The sequence below is a fragment of the Phoca vitulina genome, unplaced genomic scaffold (genome assembly GCF_004348235.1).
Source record: "Phoca vitulina isolate PV1807 unplaced genomic scaffold, GSC_HSeal_1.0 scaffold4, whole genome shotgun sequence".
In the NCBI taxonomy this organism is placed as follows: domain Eukaryota; kingdom Metazoa; phylum Chordata; class Mammalia; order Carnivora; family Phocidae; genus Phoca; species Phoca vitulina.
This window is the reverse complement of record NW_022589707.1, coordinates 52,281,590-52,295,023: the sequence shown is the minus strand read 5'-3', so window position 1 is coordinate 52,295,023 and position 13,434 is coordinate 52,281,590. Positions and strand designations below refer to the sequence as shown.

The window sequence follows — 13,434 nt, the reverse complement described above, 5'->3', positions numbered from 1 at the left end:
CAATAAAACCTTAGGTTTAAATTAATTCACATTTAGGATAACAACTATAATTATGATTTATTTTTCTAAGTAAAACTATATAATATCATATAGCTATTTCTCTAATAGGTATTTAATTACATCTGTATTGTTCAGATTGAAGTAAAATGAAATAATATGATGCTCATGAGTCTCTTGAATTCCTTACAAGAAGGTCAAGGTACTAAATGAAGTTATTATATATCATTACTTTTGTCACTATCATTTTCTGCATTCACATGTAGTCCTTGTACACCATTCACCAACTTGTATCAAATTCAGATTCATTTTAGACATCACTTATTCTACAGAAACCATTATAGGACATGATTTTTCACATTAGCCTAATTGTCATATTTTTCAGAATACATTCACCTAATAAAACTTTTTGATCACCTACTGTGTGCTGGGACAGTAACACAATTTCTGTAGTAGTGGGACAGCATACACATGTCCAGATCATTTAATTTCTCTTGATACTAACATATTAATAATGCATCCCAACCACTTTTTCCTATTTCTAGTCAAGTGATAAACCACCAAATTTGAAATACTTGATTAAATCCATAGTAACTAATTCTCACATTAGAACCAGAAATGTCAAATTTGCATCATAATATGAAACATTAATGAAAAAGCTTCCTGGGAGATAATTCTCCATGGGTGTCTTGAATTTCTGCACATTTTGTAAGCAGCAGAACTGTCCTTTTTTTTCCAGGCTATCTTTTCAATGATATTTGAAAAACAAACAGCCTTGGGCAATAGAGATGTATCTCCCTCCAGAGGAGAGGCAGGTTTACTTATTGTCCAGTATAATAAAAATAATCTCTCCCTTCTAGGAAAAGGTCATGCAGGTTTGTTTACTGCACATTACAAAAGATTTAGTTTCCCCAAGCCAAGGATTCCAAGCTCTGACGCTGTGCACAGTGATTCCTTGGGCCACACTCCATCACCCCTGTGAGACTCTACAGGCCAGGAGAACTAGCTCAGACATGCAGCTCCTATTGTTTGCTTTGCTGTAAATAAAGAAGTCCTTTGTTTCTGACCCAGGTGTCTCATGTCCTCTGCCAGTATTCATGAAATGTTAGCAAGCTAACTTGTTAACTTACAAGTAGGGTAACTCTCAGAACCTTCACAGTTCTTGACAATGCTCAGAGTCTTTTTTTTTTTTTTTTTTTTGACAAAGGACTAACAAGCTCTCAACAAAAGCAATTATGTAGAGAGTGTCATGGAGAGGACATCAGAAGACACTAGTGTTTCAATTTTCTTCCACAACTTAAGAAATAGGTTTTATAGTAATTTCTGAATCCAGTGCTGGTTTGTTTGAATCACAAGATTTCTAATATCATTATTATATGAATGGAACATTTTATATATTTGTTTAGCATTGCTGTATTTTTCAAACTGTCAACATCTTAAAATTGCTATTCCTTCAAATAAGAATAAAACATCCTGAGTGAAAAGTTTAAGTAATGGGGCTGTTAATTTAATATATAGATATAGACATAAATAGATAGATAGATAGATAGATAGATAGATAGACAGACAGATAGGTATAATATAGAGATATAGATAAATAAAGTTAGCTTAAACTAAGATTCTTAAGTGAAAAGAGGAAAGGGAAAAAACCTAATTTTCATATGTATTACTGTTCTCATAATCCTTGTCATTTTATTTTTAAATGAGTGTCCATTACATGTGAATAAGCCTCATCCTGTTGAAGAGCACATATGGACTAAGTTAGCTGGCATTTTCCTTATCAAAAAATAAACAAGTCTGAACGTGGGTGTTCTGTCAATCAGAACACTTAGCCATGTTACAGGCTGCAACTGATGGACAAGTCCATTACCCAGACATAAAATACTTTACCAAAAAACAAATTAAATAGCTTTATAACTCTTAACCGGATACATTGCCCAAATATGCAAAGGATGAAATATGTATGTGACTTCAAGAGAAGAAATTGAAACCAGGAGCCAACTATTTCTCAGCAGGGCAAATTATACTCCAGCGCTCTGTATTTTCATGTCTTGTCTTGTTTGTCTTATTTAGATGGTAAACTTAGTGGGGGCCGGGGAGAATCTGTCCCTTACTATATTCTATCAGCCACTAAAGCATAGTCCTATTAGTACTTCTATTGCAAATAAATATTTATTGTCATAGAAAGGAATTCATTTTTCTAAACAAGAAATGATGAAGAAATCCAGAAGGTTCTATTCCTGGCCTACTACGAAAATGTACATAAGGCATTTCACCTTTCTTCTTATTTTCCTCTCTAATAAAATGAAAGCACCTACTTTCCTCTACCGGGCCGTGGTGTGAGCTTTCATTATATAATATCTGTGAAGTCAATTTAGCTCCTCAGAAGACTGGTGTTATATAAACAGCAAATATTATTACCATCATTGGGTTGAGCTGTGTAACATCTCAATGTTTCAGCCAAAAGACTTGAGAAGGATGTTTGTAGGTTTAACTATAATTTGTTTCATAAAAATTTTGTTCTCACTTTTTCATTACCAGACATCACTCTTAAGAGAAATTTATTCCTGATATTTATAAAACACTATGCTTTAAAATTGAAACAGTTCAGTTCTGTGAACCGATTACAACAGAGAAATACTTAATGAAATGTAAGCAAGTTCACATGGAGAAGGAGCTCCACGTTCTTCCTCCCCTTTTATTACCCTATAGTCAAAAGGAGGTTTCAAAGGCAAGAATGCCCTTTGGAACTTTTTGAAACCTATTTCATTATTCTAGTGATTTCTGAAATTTTAGTTTTTCCTTAAATGTATCCAAGATCACACATCATGTTCAAGTGAACTAGAACTATTATAAATAATATCATTTTTTTCAAAAGACCTCAAGGAGAAATTGTACTAATGTCACAGCCAAAATGCTCCTAACCTCCATACATGGCCACATCCCTGTTTTAACTGACCTCACTTAAAACACATTTAAGAGCTAATGTTGCAAATTAATTCCAACTCCTTAAATAATAAGGACCATTAAATTACCTTACTTTTCTACTCAAGGTCTCCAAAAAATTATAACAATACAAAAGAAACTGCTCTTTTAGACAAAAAGATGAGCTATATCAGGTCTGGACAAAGAAAATGCTGAGAGACATTTTAAAATTCTGAGTGGAGTTGATATCAACTGCTTATCTCCAGACCCCACTTTCTTAGGTCAGCCTCAGGCCCTGCCATTTTTGGGTTCAAATGAAAATGCACCAGCCCATCACATCGCATAGTCATTTCCCTTGAATGACCCAATCTGGAATCTCAAGACTTGTTGCATTTATCCAGCTTCAATAATTCCTTTCTAGATTGAGCAGTGTATAAACAGCAAAACAACATCTCAACCAAATTAAATCTTGAAAAATAGAGTGAGAAGCATTAGTTTTCCAAATATAGCTTAGTCTATTAAGAATGCATCATCTTTAGCTCTCCATTATATTCAGAAATTTCACCAGGAAATAGATTCCATCAGAAATCAGGAGGCACACCAAACAGTTACTTTCACTTTACTGAGTCAGGTGAAAAAAAATACATCCTAAAACATTTTGATCAACAGCAAGGTTTAAATTACATATAGTGTTTAAAGTCCAGGATTCTGAGAATACAAATAGAGAAATCAAAACACATATCCATTCAAAAGTCATACATGCCAGACTACAATCCAAGACTAAGAAGGTAAGGGAGTCTTATATTAAGCCAGGCTCCTACTTAAATGTGTATTTCTGTTTTTATGATAATATGAATTCAGGAATTTTCCTTGAAAAATCTAATAATGATCCAAGATTACAGACTCTAGGAATTGGAGCAGTACTAATTACCTTGTTCACCTAAGAAAAGGAATGTCCAAACTGACATAATATTAGAAAAAGAAAAGGATATTCTTGCCTAGCTTATTTTTTTTAATTTATTTTTTTAAAATGTTTTATTTATTTATTCATTCATGAGAGTCACAGAGAGAGAGAGAGGCAGAGGAAGACGGAGAAGCAGGCTCCCCGCCTAGCAGGGAGCCCGATGCGGGACTCGATCCCAGGACCCTAGGATCATGACCTGAGCCGAAGGCAGACGCTTAACCATCTGAGCCACCCAGGTGCCCCTTGCCTAGCTTATTTTTACTGTGTCCAGAGAGGATGACTGGCTAGCACAAAATGACCTCGTTAGTTAATAATAGAGCCAAGGTAAAGATCAATTTGTTGAACTTCACTACTACCATACTATCTCTTCATTAGTCCACACATCTTGCTGGGGTTATCTTAAGTGAGTTAAATAAAGGGTATTAGATGCCTTTCTCCTCAATGACTAAAAATAAACTAAAACTCTTTCTGTTTGTAATATGAAAGATTAGTGACAGAATAAATCAGGGGTCAGAAAACTATGGCCCTTGGGTCAAATCTGACTGGCAACCTATTTTTGTAAATAAAGTTTTATTGGACCATGGCCTCGCTCTTTCCTTTACCTAGTGTCTGTGATTGCTTTTACGCCAGCTGTAACAGAGGAATTGGGCATTTGCAAAAGAGACCTTATAGTCCACAAAGCCTAAATTATTTACTATCTGTTCCCTTACAGACAAAATTTGCTAATCACTACAGCAGAGTTTATTGCTAGATGCAGTTAATTTCAAATAAAATATTTTCATTCAAAATTGAATTTGTAAAATTCTTCCGTGAGGTGAACACTAAAGGAAGAATGAGTAAGTCTCCTGTATAAATGACTATGCCTTGGGTGTAATCAAATTCACAAGTGCCACCCAAACTCTCAGTTTTCCTTCAGACCTAGGAGGCTGTACCATTTCATGTTGGGTATGCTAAGTCTGATGGACTTCTTATAAGAGAAAGGATAGAGATAGAGAGTCAGGTTCTGATAAACTACATTTCTGATTTTGGTTCCCAAACAGATAATATTCAAAACAGAGTAGCTTTTTAAATTCTGTTGATACAGAAAAATAAACTACAATGAAATCACAACTGTTCTGCTTTGCATTAGAAGTAAGGATTGCTCTCCCAAGGCAATGTTCATATCTGTGTAATTTGGCTAGTACACCACAGTCACTTTCAAATACACCATGGTATTTAACATGCACTCTCAATTAGAATCTACTCCCTGAGCTCATAATTGACAGAAGACAAGAATATATAGGACAACATAACAAGACAGGCTGCACAATAAATGGTTGGATTCAACCTAAAGCTGCTAGATTTCCAATTTGATTAGCAAAAGTGGGGGGGGGTTAGGGGGAGGGTTGGGGAAATGGCATCATGAATCACATTCTCTATAGGTAATAACATAACACATTAACTGCCTACAGAAAAGGAAATAAATCTCAATTACTAAAAAAAGTCCCTCATCACTCAGTTGTCATTGTGTCATTCCTGCTTTGTAAAACACTTTCCATGCCTTGGAATTAAAAAGCTGTTTCTAACAAATAAATGCTGTTTTGTGATCATAATTACATGCCTTATACATTTTATTAAAAGACAATTCAAAAGATTATTGGCTTATTCTTTTTTTAAAAAAAGCGAAGGAAAAGGGATTTAACTCTCTGAATTGTTCCGTACAGCGGAAAAAAAAAAAAAAAAAAAAAAAATGCCATCTCCTACTTAAATTGATCTGTAAATGTTAGACGATGTTGTCCTGCCATCTAGTGGCCTTGACTGGGAACACAGTTTTGGAACGTAGTACTGGGTACTGCTTTGAAACCCTAAATTGATTTTTCCTGTTAAGCTCCAAAAACATCTCCTATGACTAAAAACACAAACCATAAATTTAAGAATAGGGTTATAAAGTAAATTAGGTATGCTTAACCTGACAGAAATTAATGACAAAGAATTCTCATTCAGTTGAAATAAAGTTACTGCTACACCAGAAACTGATGAGGTACTGTTTATTTAAAAGAGTTTGAATTAATTAAATCCATATAGATCTGCGGACTATATTTACCCATGCTATTTTCATAACTTTAAAAATAACTATATTTATTAATTGAATTACAAAGGATTTCTAAATAATAGTTTCCAAAAATGAACATCATTTCAAAATCTTTCTGTACTATTTTAAATATAGATGACTAAGTCTGCATTTCTGCGTTTTGCTGTCCAGCACCCCAACTACCAAGTGGTTTACTTACTCATTCCTGCACATTCCCTCACACTAAAATTTCCACAAATATTTAGAATAAGCGCAATTTTAGCCTCAAAAATATAAATTCTCTTCAGGAGCACTGTTATCAGAAATTCCTTGACTAGCATCTGACAACTTTTTCTGTGTAGAATATACACTAAACCTTAAAATATTAACATTTTACAAATTTTCTTTTTGTTTTCTCCTGATTGACTTACATACACTTTGTCAGAAGGTGTATTAAACAATTAAACAAATATTTATAATATAGAGATATACAATAGGTTATTACAAAAAGATACCTGGTTATGTATAGTATGAGAACATCAGATACAAGGAAATACTGCTTCATTTATTTTCAAAATGTAGAAATATGTATTAACAATAAGATCTATATTATCTTTGTTTTAATGTTTACTTTAAGGATAACATCTTGTATATCATCTATTAGTAATTTTCTCTGCCTTCCTCTGGCCATATCTAAAGTCCTATAGGCCTCGTGAAGGGTCAAGATTCACCTGAATAGAAAAGAATTTGAAGATTCAGGTGAAAAAGAGACAAAAGTTACTTTCCTGAAGCCCACTTATATATTCCCAAACCCATATGCAAATATGTACAAACATATTTGTATATATTCTCACATGTTTTACAAACACAGACTGTAAGATTTCTTGAGGGCTTTTAAAAATCTGGTCTCTTGAGTAACTGTGGTATAGTCTTGAATCTGCAAAACTGTTATCTCTGGTAACAAGAAGTATGCAAAGTTTTGGAGTCAGCAGCCAAGTGGTGGACGTTATGTTCTTGTGGCTCAAAATTCTAAATACTGTATGCGTGCTTTCTATCAGTAAAGCTCTTTGAGTCTAAGTATACATTTTACTATATGCATGTTATGGTTAATTCTTGTTTATTAATGCTAAATACAAAAATTCAGTAGTGACTCATTGAGTTTGAAATTAACGATTACTGAAATTGACGTCAAGGCTGGGTAGCAAGGTTTGGTTTCAAAGTCGCTGTCATATCCCATTCTAAGCTTAGGTTGATTTCTTTCCCCCCAAAGCACTATTTAATTACCACTGGAGGCACTGATACAAGAAAACTTTTGCTAAGCTTAAAATGAAAGGCTGGCTGATCTGATGATATGTAAGAAAAATTTATGTGTTATATATATATATATATATATATATATATATATATATATGACATTATATATATATAATATATGTCACAATATATAATATTATATATTATATATTCTCAACTACCTCAATATATAATTGGCTTCTCCAAGTACTGGTTATCAATAAAACAGATTTTCTTCATGGGGAGGGTGATTGTGGAATGAGATGGAGCCCCCCAAGAACCAGAGAATGAAATAATTTTAGGGCATTTCTTGCAGTAAATAAAATGATGAGAAGGTCAATAGTTTTTTAAACTAGATCATACTTTGAATAGAGAAAAAAGAGAGAAATTATGTATTAAATAATAAGGTAACACCTAAAATGAATCAATGTGTTTGTGACAAGGATGACTACAGGACTTACTATTAAATTGCCTTATGGCATACTAACTAAAAGGTCCAGACACTCGCTACACGCTTAATGATAGAAAATGGCCAGATCAATTTATAATCAAAATGTGTAATAGAGAACCCCACTGACTTACCACCAAGCCACCCTCTTTGTGTAAATGCTTACATTTTCCAAGCCCAGAAGCACAAGAAGTGGAATTGTTGTCATTCCTCCTTGGATCCATTCCTCCAGAGAGACCGTCCCATCATGATCATAGTCAATTTCTTCCATCATTTCGTGGAGGATCTGGAGTAGAAGAGATGAAGGAAAACTTGCTATGAATCAATAAAATAAATTTCATAAGACAGAACAAAGCATTGCACTGAATTGAATTGAATATAACAAACTGACTAGCAGCTAAGTGCACAGTAGAGATAAATATCTAGGTAACCTGGTACAATGTCAATCCAATAACTGAGGATAGAGTGGCTTTGTTATGATTTCTATAACCTCACTTCTTATACTATTCAACTTTTAGAAATAATTGCTTAACTTTTTAATACTTTATCACTGAATGGTACAGCTAAAACAAGAAAGTATCTTTAATTTAAGGGTGAAAGTGGTCTTTAATTGCTTTCTCTAGATTTTTTTAATTCATATGTATGCCAGATAATGTCTGAACAAATTAACTTCATGGCAAAGAGCTGAAATGACTCTTTGCTAAGTGGTAATAAGGGGTGGGGAAATTAAGTTGCTTTTAATTGCCTATCAGAACTTAATAAAGCCAAGAAGTTAAACCATCAAGTCATTTTTGATTAGATTTCTCTTTAAAGATGACTTGCACAGTGTCCCAAAATGTTCTCCACAGTGTTTGTTGGTAATACATTGATCTCTCACTTTTATAGTGGTAATATCAGTATTTAATCCAAAGGATTGTTGTGAGGGTTAAATGTGTTAATATACTATAAAGATCCTCAAAGAGCATGTAGCATGTATAGTAAGTGTCATATAGGTGTTTTATGTTATATGAGCAGAAACTGTATGCGAGTTTCAAACAAGGTGAAGTACTTCTCATCCAACAGCACCAAAATGGCAAACATGCTAGAATTCCAATAAAGAAAGTAATTCACCCCTTTATCTAATACAGAAATCTTCATCAATTCAGAGAAAAAAAAAAGAGAGAGAGAGAGAGAGCATTGGAACCAAAATTTGAAAGGTGCAATAAATGGAATACTTGATATGTTGATAGAAGTGCTGTTTGCCTAAAAACTCGAACTTCGTGGATGGGTGTGTTTCCTCATGAAGTTTTTGAAAATGAGGTTATTTTCCTTCATACAAATTTAAATATAGGTATTGAGAAAAAGAGACTTTTTGGAACAAAATGGTGCTGAAATAATTACTTTATTATTCTCAGAATGAAAAACAGGGGATATGATTTAGAATTTGGCAAAATGGTACAGGATCTTGTTAAAATGTCCTGCCCCTTGAACGCACTTTGATGAACTAGGAGAAATGAATAAATGAGAACTAGAACACAGAGCATTGTTTCAGATGGTTGATGCTTTCATTTTGTACCTAATAAATCTCATGTGAGAGCATGGGTTCATTTTTTCAAAACCTCTTCCAAGGATGTCTCAATCTTCCCTATTAACTGCCATGGACCTCAAACGTTCAATTATCTTTATTCATATATGCAAATGTATCAAGGCTCTGACAAGGTGTACAAATGTATGCACTGGCTTAAAATGGGCAGAGTTGTTGAATCATCAGGCAGGATGAGGTAGTCACTATGACAGCAAACATACTACCCAACGTAAATCTCTTCATCTTCACTTTCTACTATTTATACTACTCGTAGAAGTAGCAGATTTATCAATGTGTTCCACAAATGACAAATAATGCAATATAGTTTATTATTTGTATTTTCCAGTAGGTATTTGTCATAATTAGACTGCCTAGCCACCAACTGTTCCCTTCTTCAAATCATCCAGATCCCCCTTTTCCTCAAGTGTATAGCACTCCCCCACTATTTTTTGTGGGGAAGCTGCGGTGCCCCCTTCTGTTTTGAAAACCAATAGAAAAACATCTTCCTTCCTTCCATCACTCCAGTGAGGACAAGAGACTTGACTGGAAGATGCACAATATTCACGGGTATTGAGGTGAGTAGGATGGAGAAAGCTGGTTTAGAAGAACATAACCAAAAAGGGCAACAGAACTGAAAAGAAGTCCCTTGATTTAAGGGAAAAGAGTATTAAGATGAATCAAGCAGGATTCTTAGAATCAAATACAAGTTACCACTATTATTTATTATTCCGTATACAAACTGCAACTTTGTGAACAATATCTGCTATGCATTATGCGCACAGCATGGTGTATTTCGACATCCTCCCAAAAGAAAAACCAGTTGAGTTAAAACTTGGAAAACCCCAATCCCAGGAAGAATGGTGCCCCTCCTGCATATAACTGCATATAACTTTGTGGTACTTTACTGGCACTAGTCTCCGCAGCAAAGGAAATGCTACCACAGCTCTCTTCTCTAATCATGCCACTATCATGCTGTCACAGGCTTTTAAAATTCTTATAAAATGTAAGCCATTTAAATAAAATTGATTTGTATATGCTTAATTCATTTACAATGTGCTCAACTTAGTTGGTTTCAAGAATAAACTAGTCAATAACGTACTTATCAACTCTCTCCAAAATATTACTTGTGGCAAAAGTCAAAGTTTCTAATCAAGTATGTTTTAATATACATTTGAATAATGTTGTATTTGGTGTAAATCTATTAAAAATAAGAGGTTGTTATGTTCTTAAAAGCCTCCTTCGATACCATTTCTTTAAACAAATTATTATAACTTTCTAGCTCTATCTTTAACTAGCTGAAGAGCTATGAGAAGTTTCTTCAACATGCTAGGGTCCCAATTCCCTTATCTGTAAAATGAATAAAATAGTAGGATCTATCTCAGAGTTGCAAGCATTGAGTAACACATATACAGGAACTAACACAGTGCAGTGTACACAGTCAACCGTCATCATCTTAAGCGACTTCATCTTCTTTTAGAATGAATATTTAGCTATTTCCATAAAAGGAAAATACAGAGATCATGAATAGCGTACATTAATTCTGACTATTTTATTGCATGGCATAACCTTGGCGGTATCCACCAGCAGCTCCTGCTCACCTAAAGACATCTGAGATCGCCATTCAAATTAATTTCCATGAAGAAGAAAAGCAAAAGTTACTGCTAAGAGCTTCAGAACACCACGTATACCTTTTCTTGTTCAGAATCCACTTTCGCTACTGAATAGAAATAGTAACTTTGGGTTATCAAAAGAAAATATCAAATGGCAGTAGTATATTAAGGTTCCAAAAAAGAGAAAAGAGAAACGGGCCTTCTAGAATGTAGCCAACAGTTAAATTGTCCATATACTTACTGGATTAAGTTCAGTGACATCCCATTCAAGGTATTCTGCGACATGCATCATCTGACTGATGATATTTTCTAGCTCCTGGAGAGGACAGAGAGAGAGACAGAGACAGAGACAGAGACAGAGAAAAGGGAGAAAACATGAATACAGGGTCTTTGTAAGTTTTTCAAACTTTGACTTATAAGAATTGTTTTGTTTAACGTGCAGTTCAAAAACTAAAAGTTACACCATTAATTTATGTATTATATATAATTTATACATATATATTAATTTTTATATATAATATATCCTTTCAACAGTCTGATTAACTATACATAAAAGAAGCACTTGAATATAAATTTATTTTGTACTTGGTCTAGAAATCTTCACCAGAAGAGGGCACAACTACACAAAAAAAGCTTTTCTTCCAGAGCAGATATTTTTTTTAAGGAAGAAAATCTATCTTTAGAAAGGAAGATCTGATTGAAGTAGGAGCAGGCATATTTTCACAAGCTGTGATATTTAAGTCACCGAGTGTCCTGACCCTTTGGCTTAGAAACAGGTGTGGAAGGATGGAAGGAAGCGTTTGAGGGCAACTGAGAGGTTTATTTTCATTCTGATACACTGAGAACGTATATTGACTGTTCCAGCCATTAACTGGTATAATTTGCTCTGCAAGAGGCGTGTTCAGGGTCAAGGTTTGGAGGCTAAGTACATGTAGAGTTTATTTTCTGAGGAAATAGAATTTTAGTTAGCATTTTCATATTATTGGGCTCAAGTGTCAACTCTTTGAAGAACGGTTAGTTAATACATATGCCTTGACCAAATAAATTAAAACATTTGCTCATACCTATTTATTTAATACTTTAATTTTTCCCTATCTCCAGAAAAGATTAAATATACTTCGTAAATGCTAGTAATTTTAAATATAGTCACTGAGATAATTAAATGTGGTGTCTTAACAGTATAATAATTTAAAATATAAGAAGTATAAAAGGATAAGGTTTGAAAGCATATTAATCAAAGATTATTCTACTCAAATCTCTGATGTAATATATGTAGTTGATATTCATAGAATGAAGAAGGAAATGTAGTGAAAGAGGTTGTCTTTTGGGGGACAATGGATCCATCTGAGAAACTGATGAAAGCTCCATTCCTCTGTCCAGAAAAAATGTAATCATGAAAATGTTTAGTTAACACAGATTGCCCCAGAAAAAAATACAAATATAAATACAAATACAAAAATACAAATATAAATACAAATATAAAAAATACAAATATATAAATATAAATAAATATAAATTCACTTATTACAGTTAAGAAAAAATTTAAACTAAAATATCTTGGAATTATAGGTTAGAATTGTGTGTGTGTGTGTTACTCTATCTTTGCCTATTTATGCCTCGATGGTTTGGAGTGGTAAAAGTCCCTGGACATGTTTTTAGGAACAGAAAACCTTTTTATGTAGGCATGTGACATTTAGATAAATCATTTGACCTAAGACTCAGCTTTCTCATCCGTAAAATGAGTATTCTAATCTTAACTAGTGCATAGAGTTGCTGCAAAGAGTAAGCATGCTATGATATGAAATACATTTATGCCACCTGGCATACTGCAAGGGATCAATAAATATTCACTAGTATTATTACACATAGTGGTCATTTTTCAAAATAGTAATTTTCCTCTGTTTGGCCTCCAATATGTGAAGTGTTACACCTTTAAAATTTCCAACATTAAGGACATCAGAACGTGCAATTTCAACCTGATAATGAAGAAAATAAAATGAAGTGGTACGTTGTCTGGGGAAAACCATAGAAATAAAATTCAGGCCTTTAATTACAAAATAGACTAGTTTAATCATAAATCAATTTATCTCCAACTTATTGTTTAATATTAGATGATAGTGATAAATAATGTGATGTATTATATGTTAACAACAATAAAAAATGGCCAGAGACCAAAAAAAGCACTTGACTGAATTTTCAAATCAGCTGCCAACCCATGGCTAAGAGCCTAGTAAGGAAACATCCTTTAATTTAATTAAAAAGAAACACTAAATAAAACAAATTTGCATTTAAATACAATTTGCAGTAGTATGGACAGAAGTGCAACAATAAGCATATGGAAATATCTAGAAAAGTCTAAACTCCTCGCTGTGAAATGCCACCAGAAAATGAGCAAATGTATCCTGTAGCTTAATATTCCTAAATGGGTAACTGGACACTACTAAGCACTTAAAAATGATGGCGTTTGAAAAATTGGAGAGACTTAAACATAAGGAATCCCACAATCACAGCATCAATTTAGATTGGTGGTCATTTCCTAAAGTAGGAATTATATATTTTTATCTCTCTCTGGAGAAGCTAATG

General features: G+C 33.6%; 1 protein-coding gene across 12 annotated transcripts in view; it reads right to left on the bottom strand.

Annotated features, from left to right (window-relative positions):
* The window catches only part of DGKB (diacylglycerol kinase beta), a 794,581-nt gene that overhangs the window by 525,287 nt on the left and 255,860 nt on the right, over window positions 1-13,434 (bottom strand). For all 12 annotated transcript variants that reach the window (XM_032402009.1, XM_032402007.1, XM_032402005.1 and 9 more), the window contains 2 exons: window positions 11,093-11,167; window positions 7,844-7,963 (listed from right to left, as the gene is read on the bottom strand). In XM_032402009.1, coding sequence (XP_032257900.1) covers window positions 7,844-7,963; window positions 11,093-11,167 — 195 coding nt within the window. The remainder of the gene's footprint in view (window positions 1-7,843; window positions 7,964-11,092; window positions 11,168-13,434) is intronic.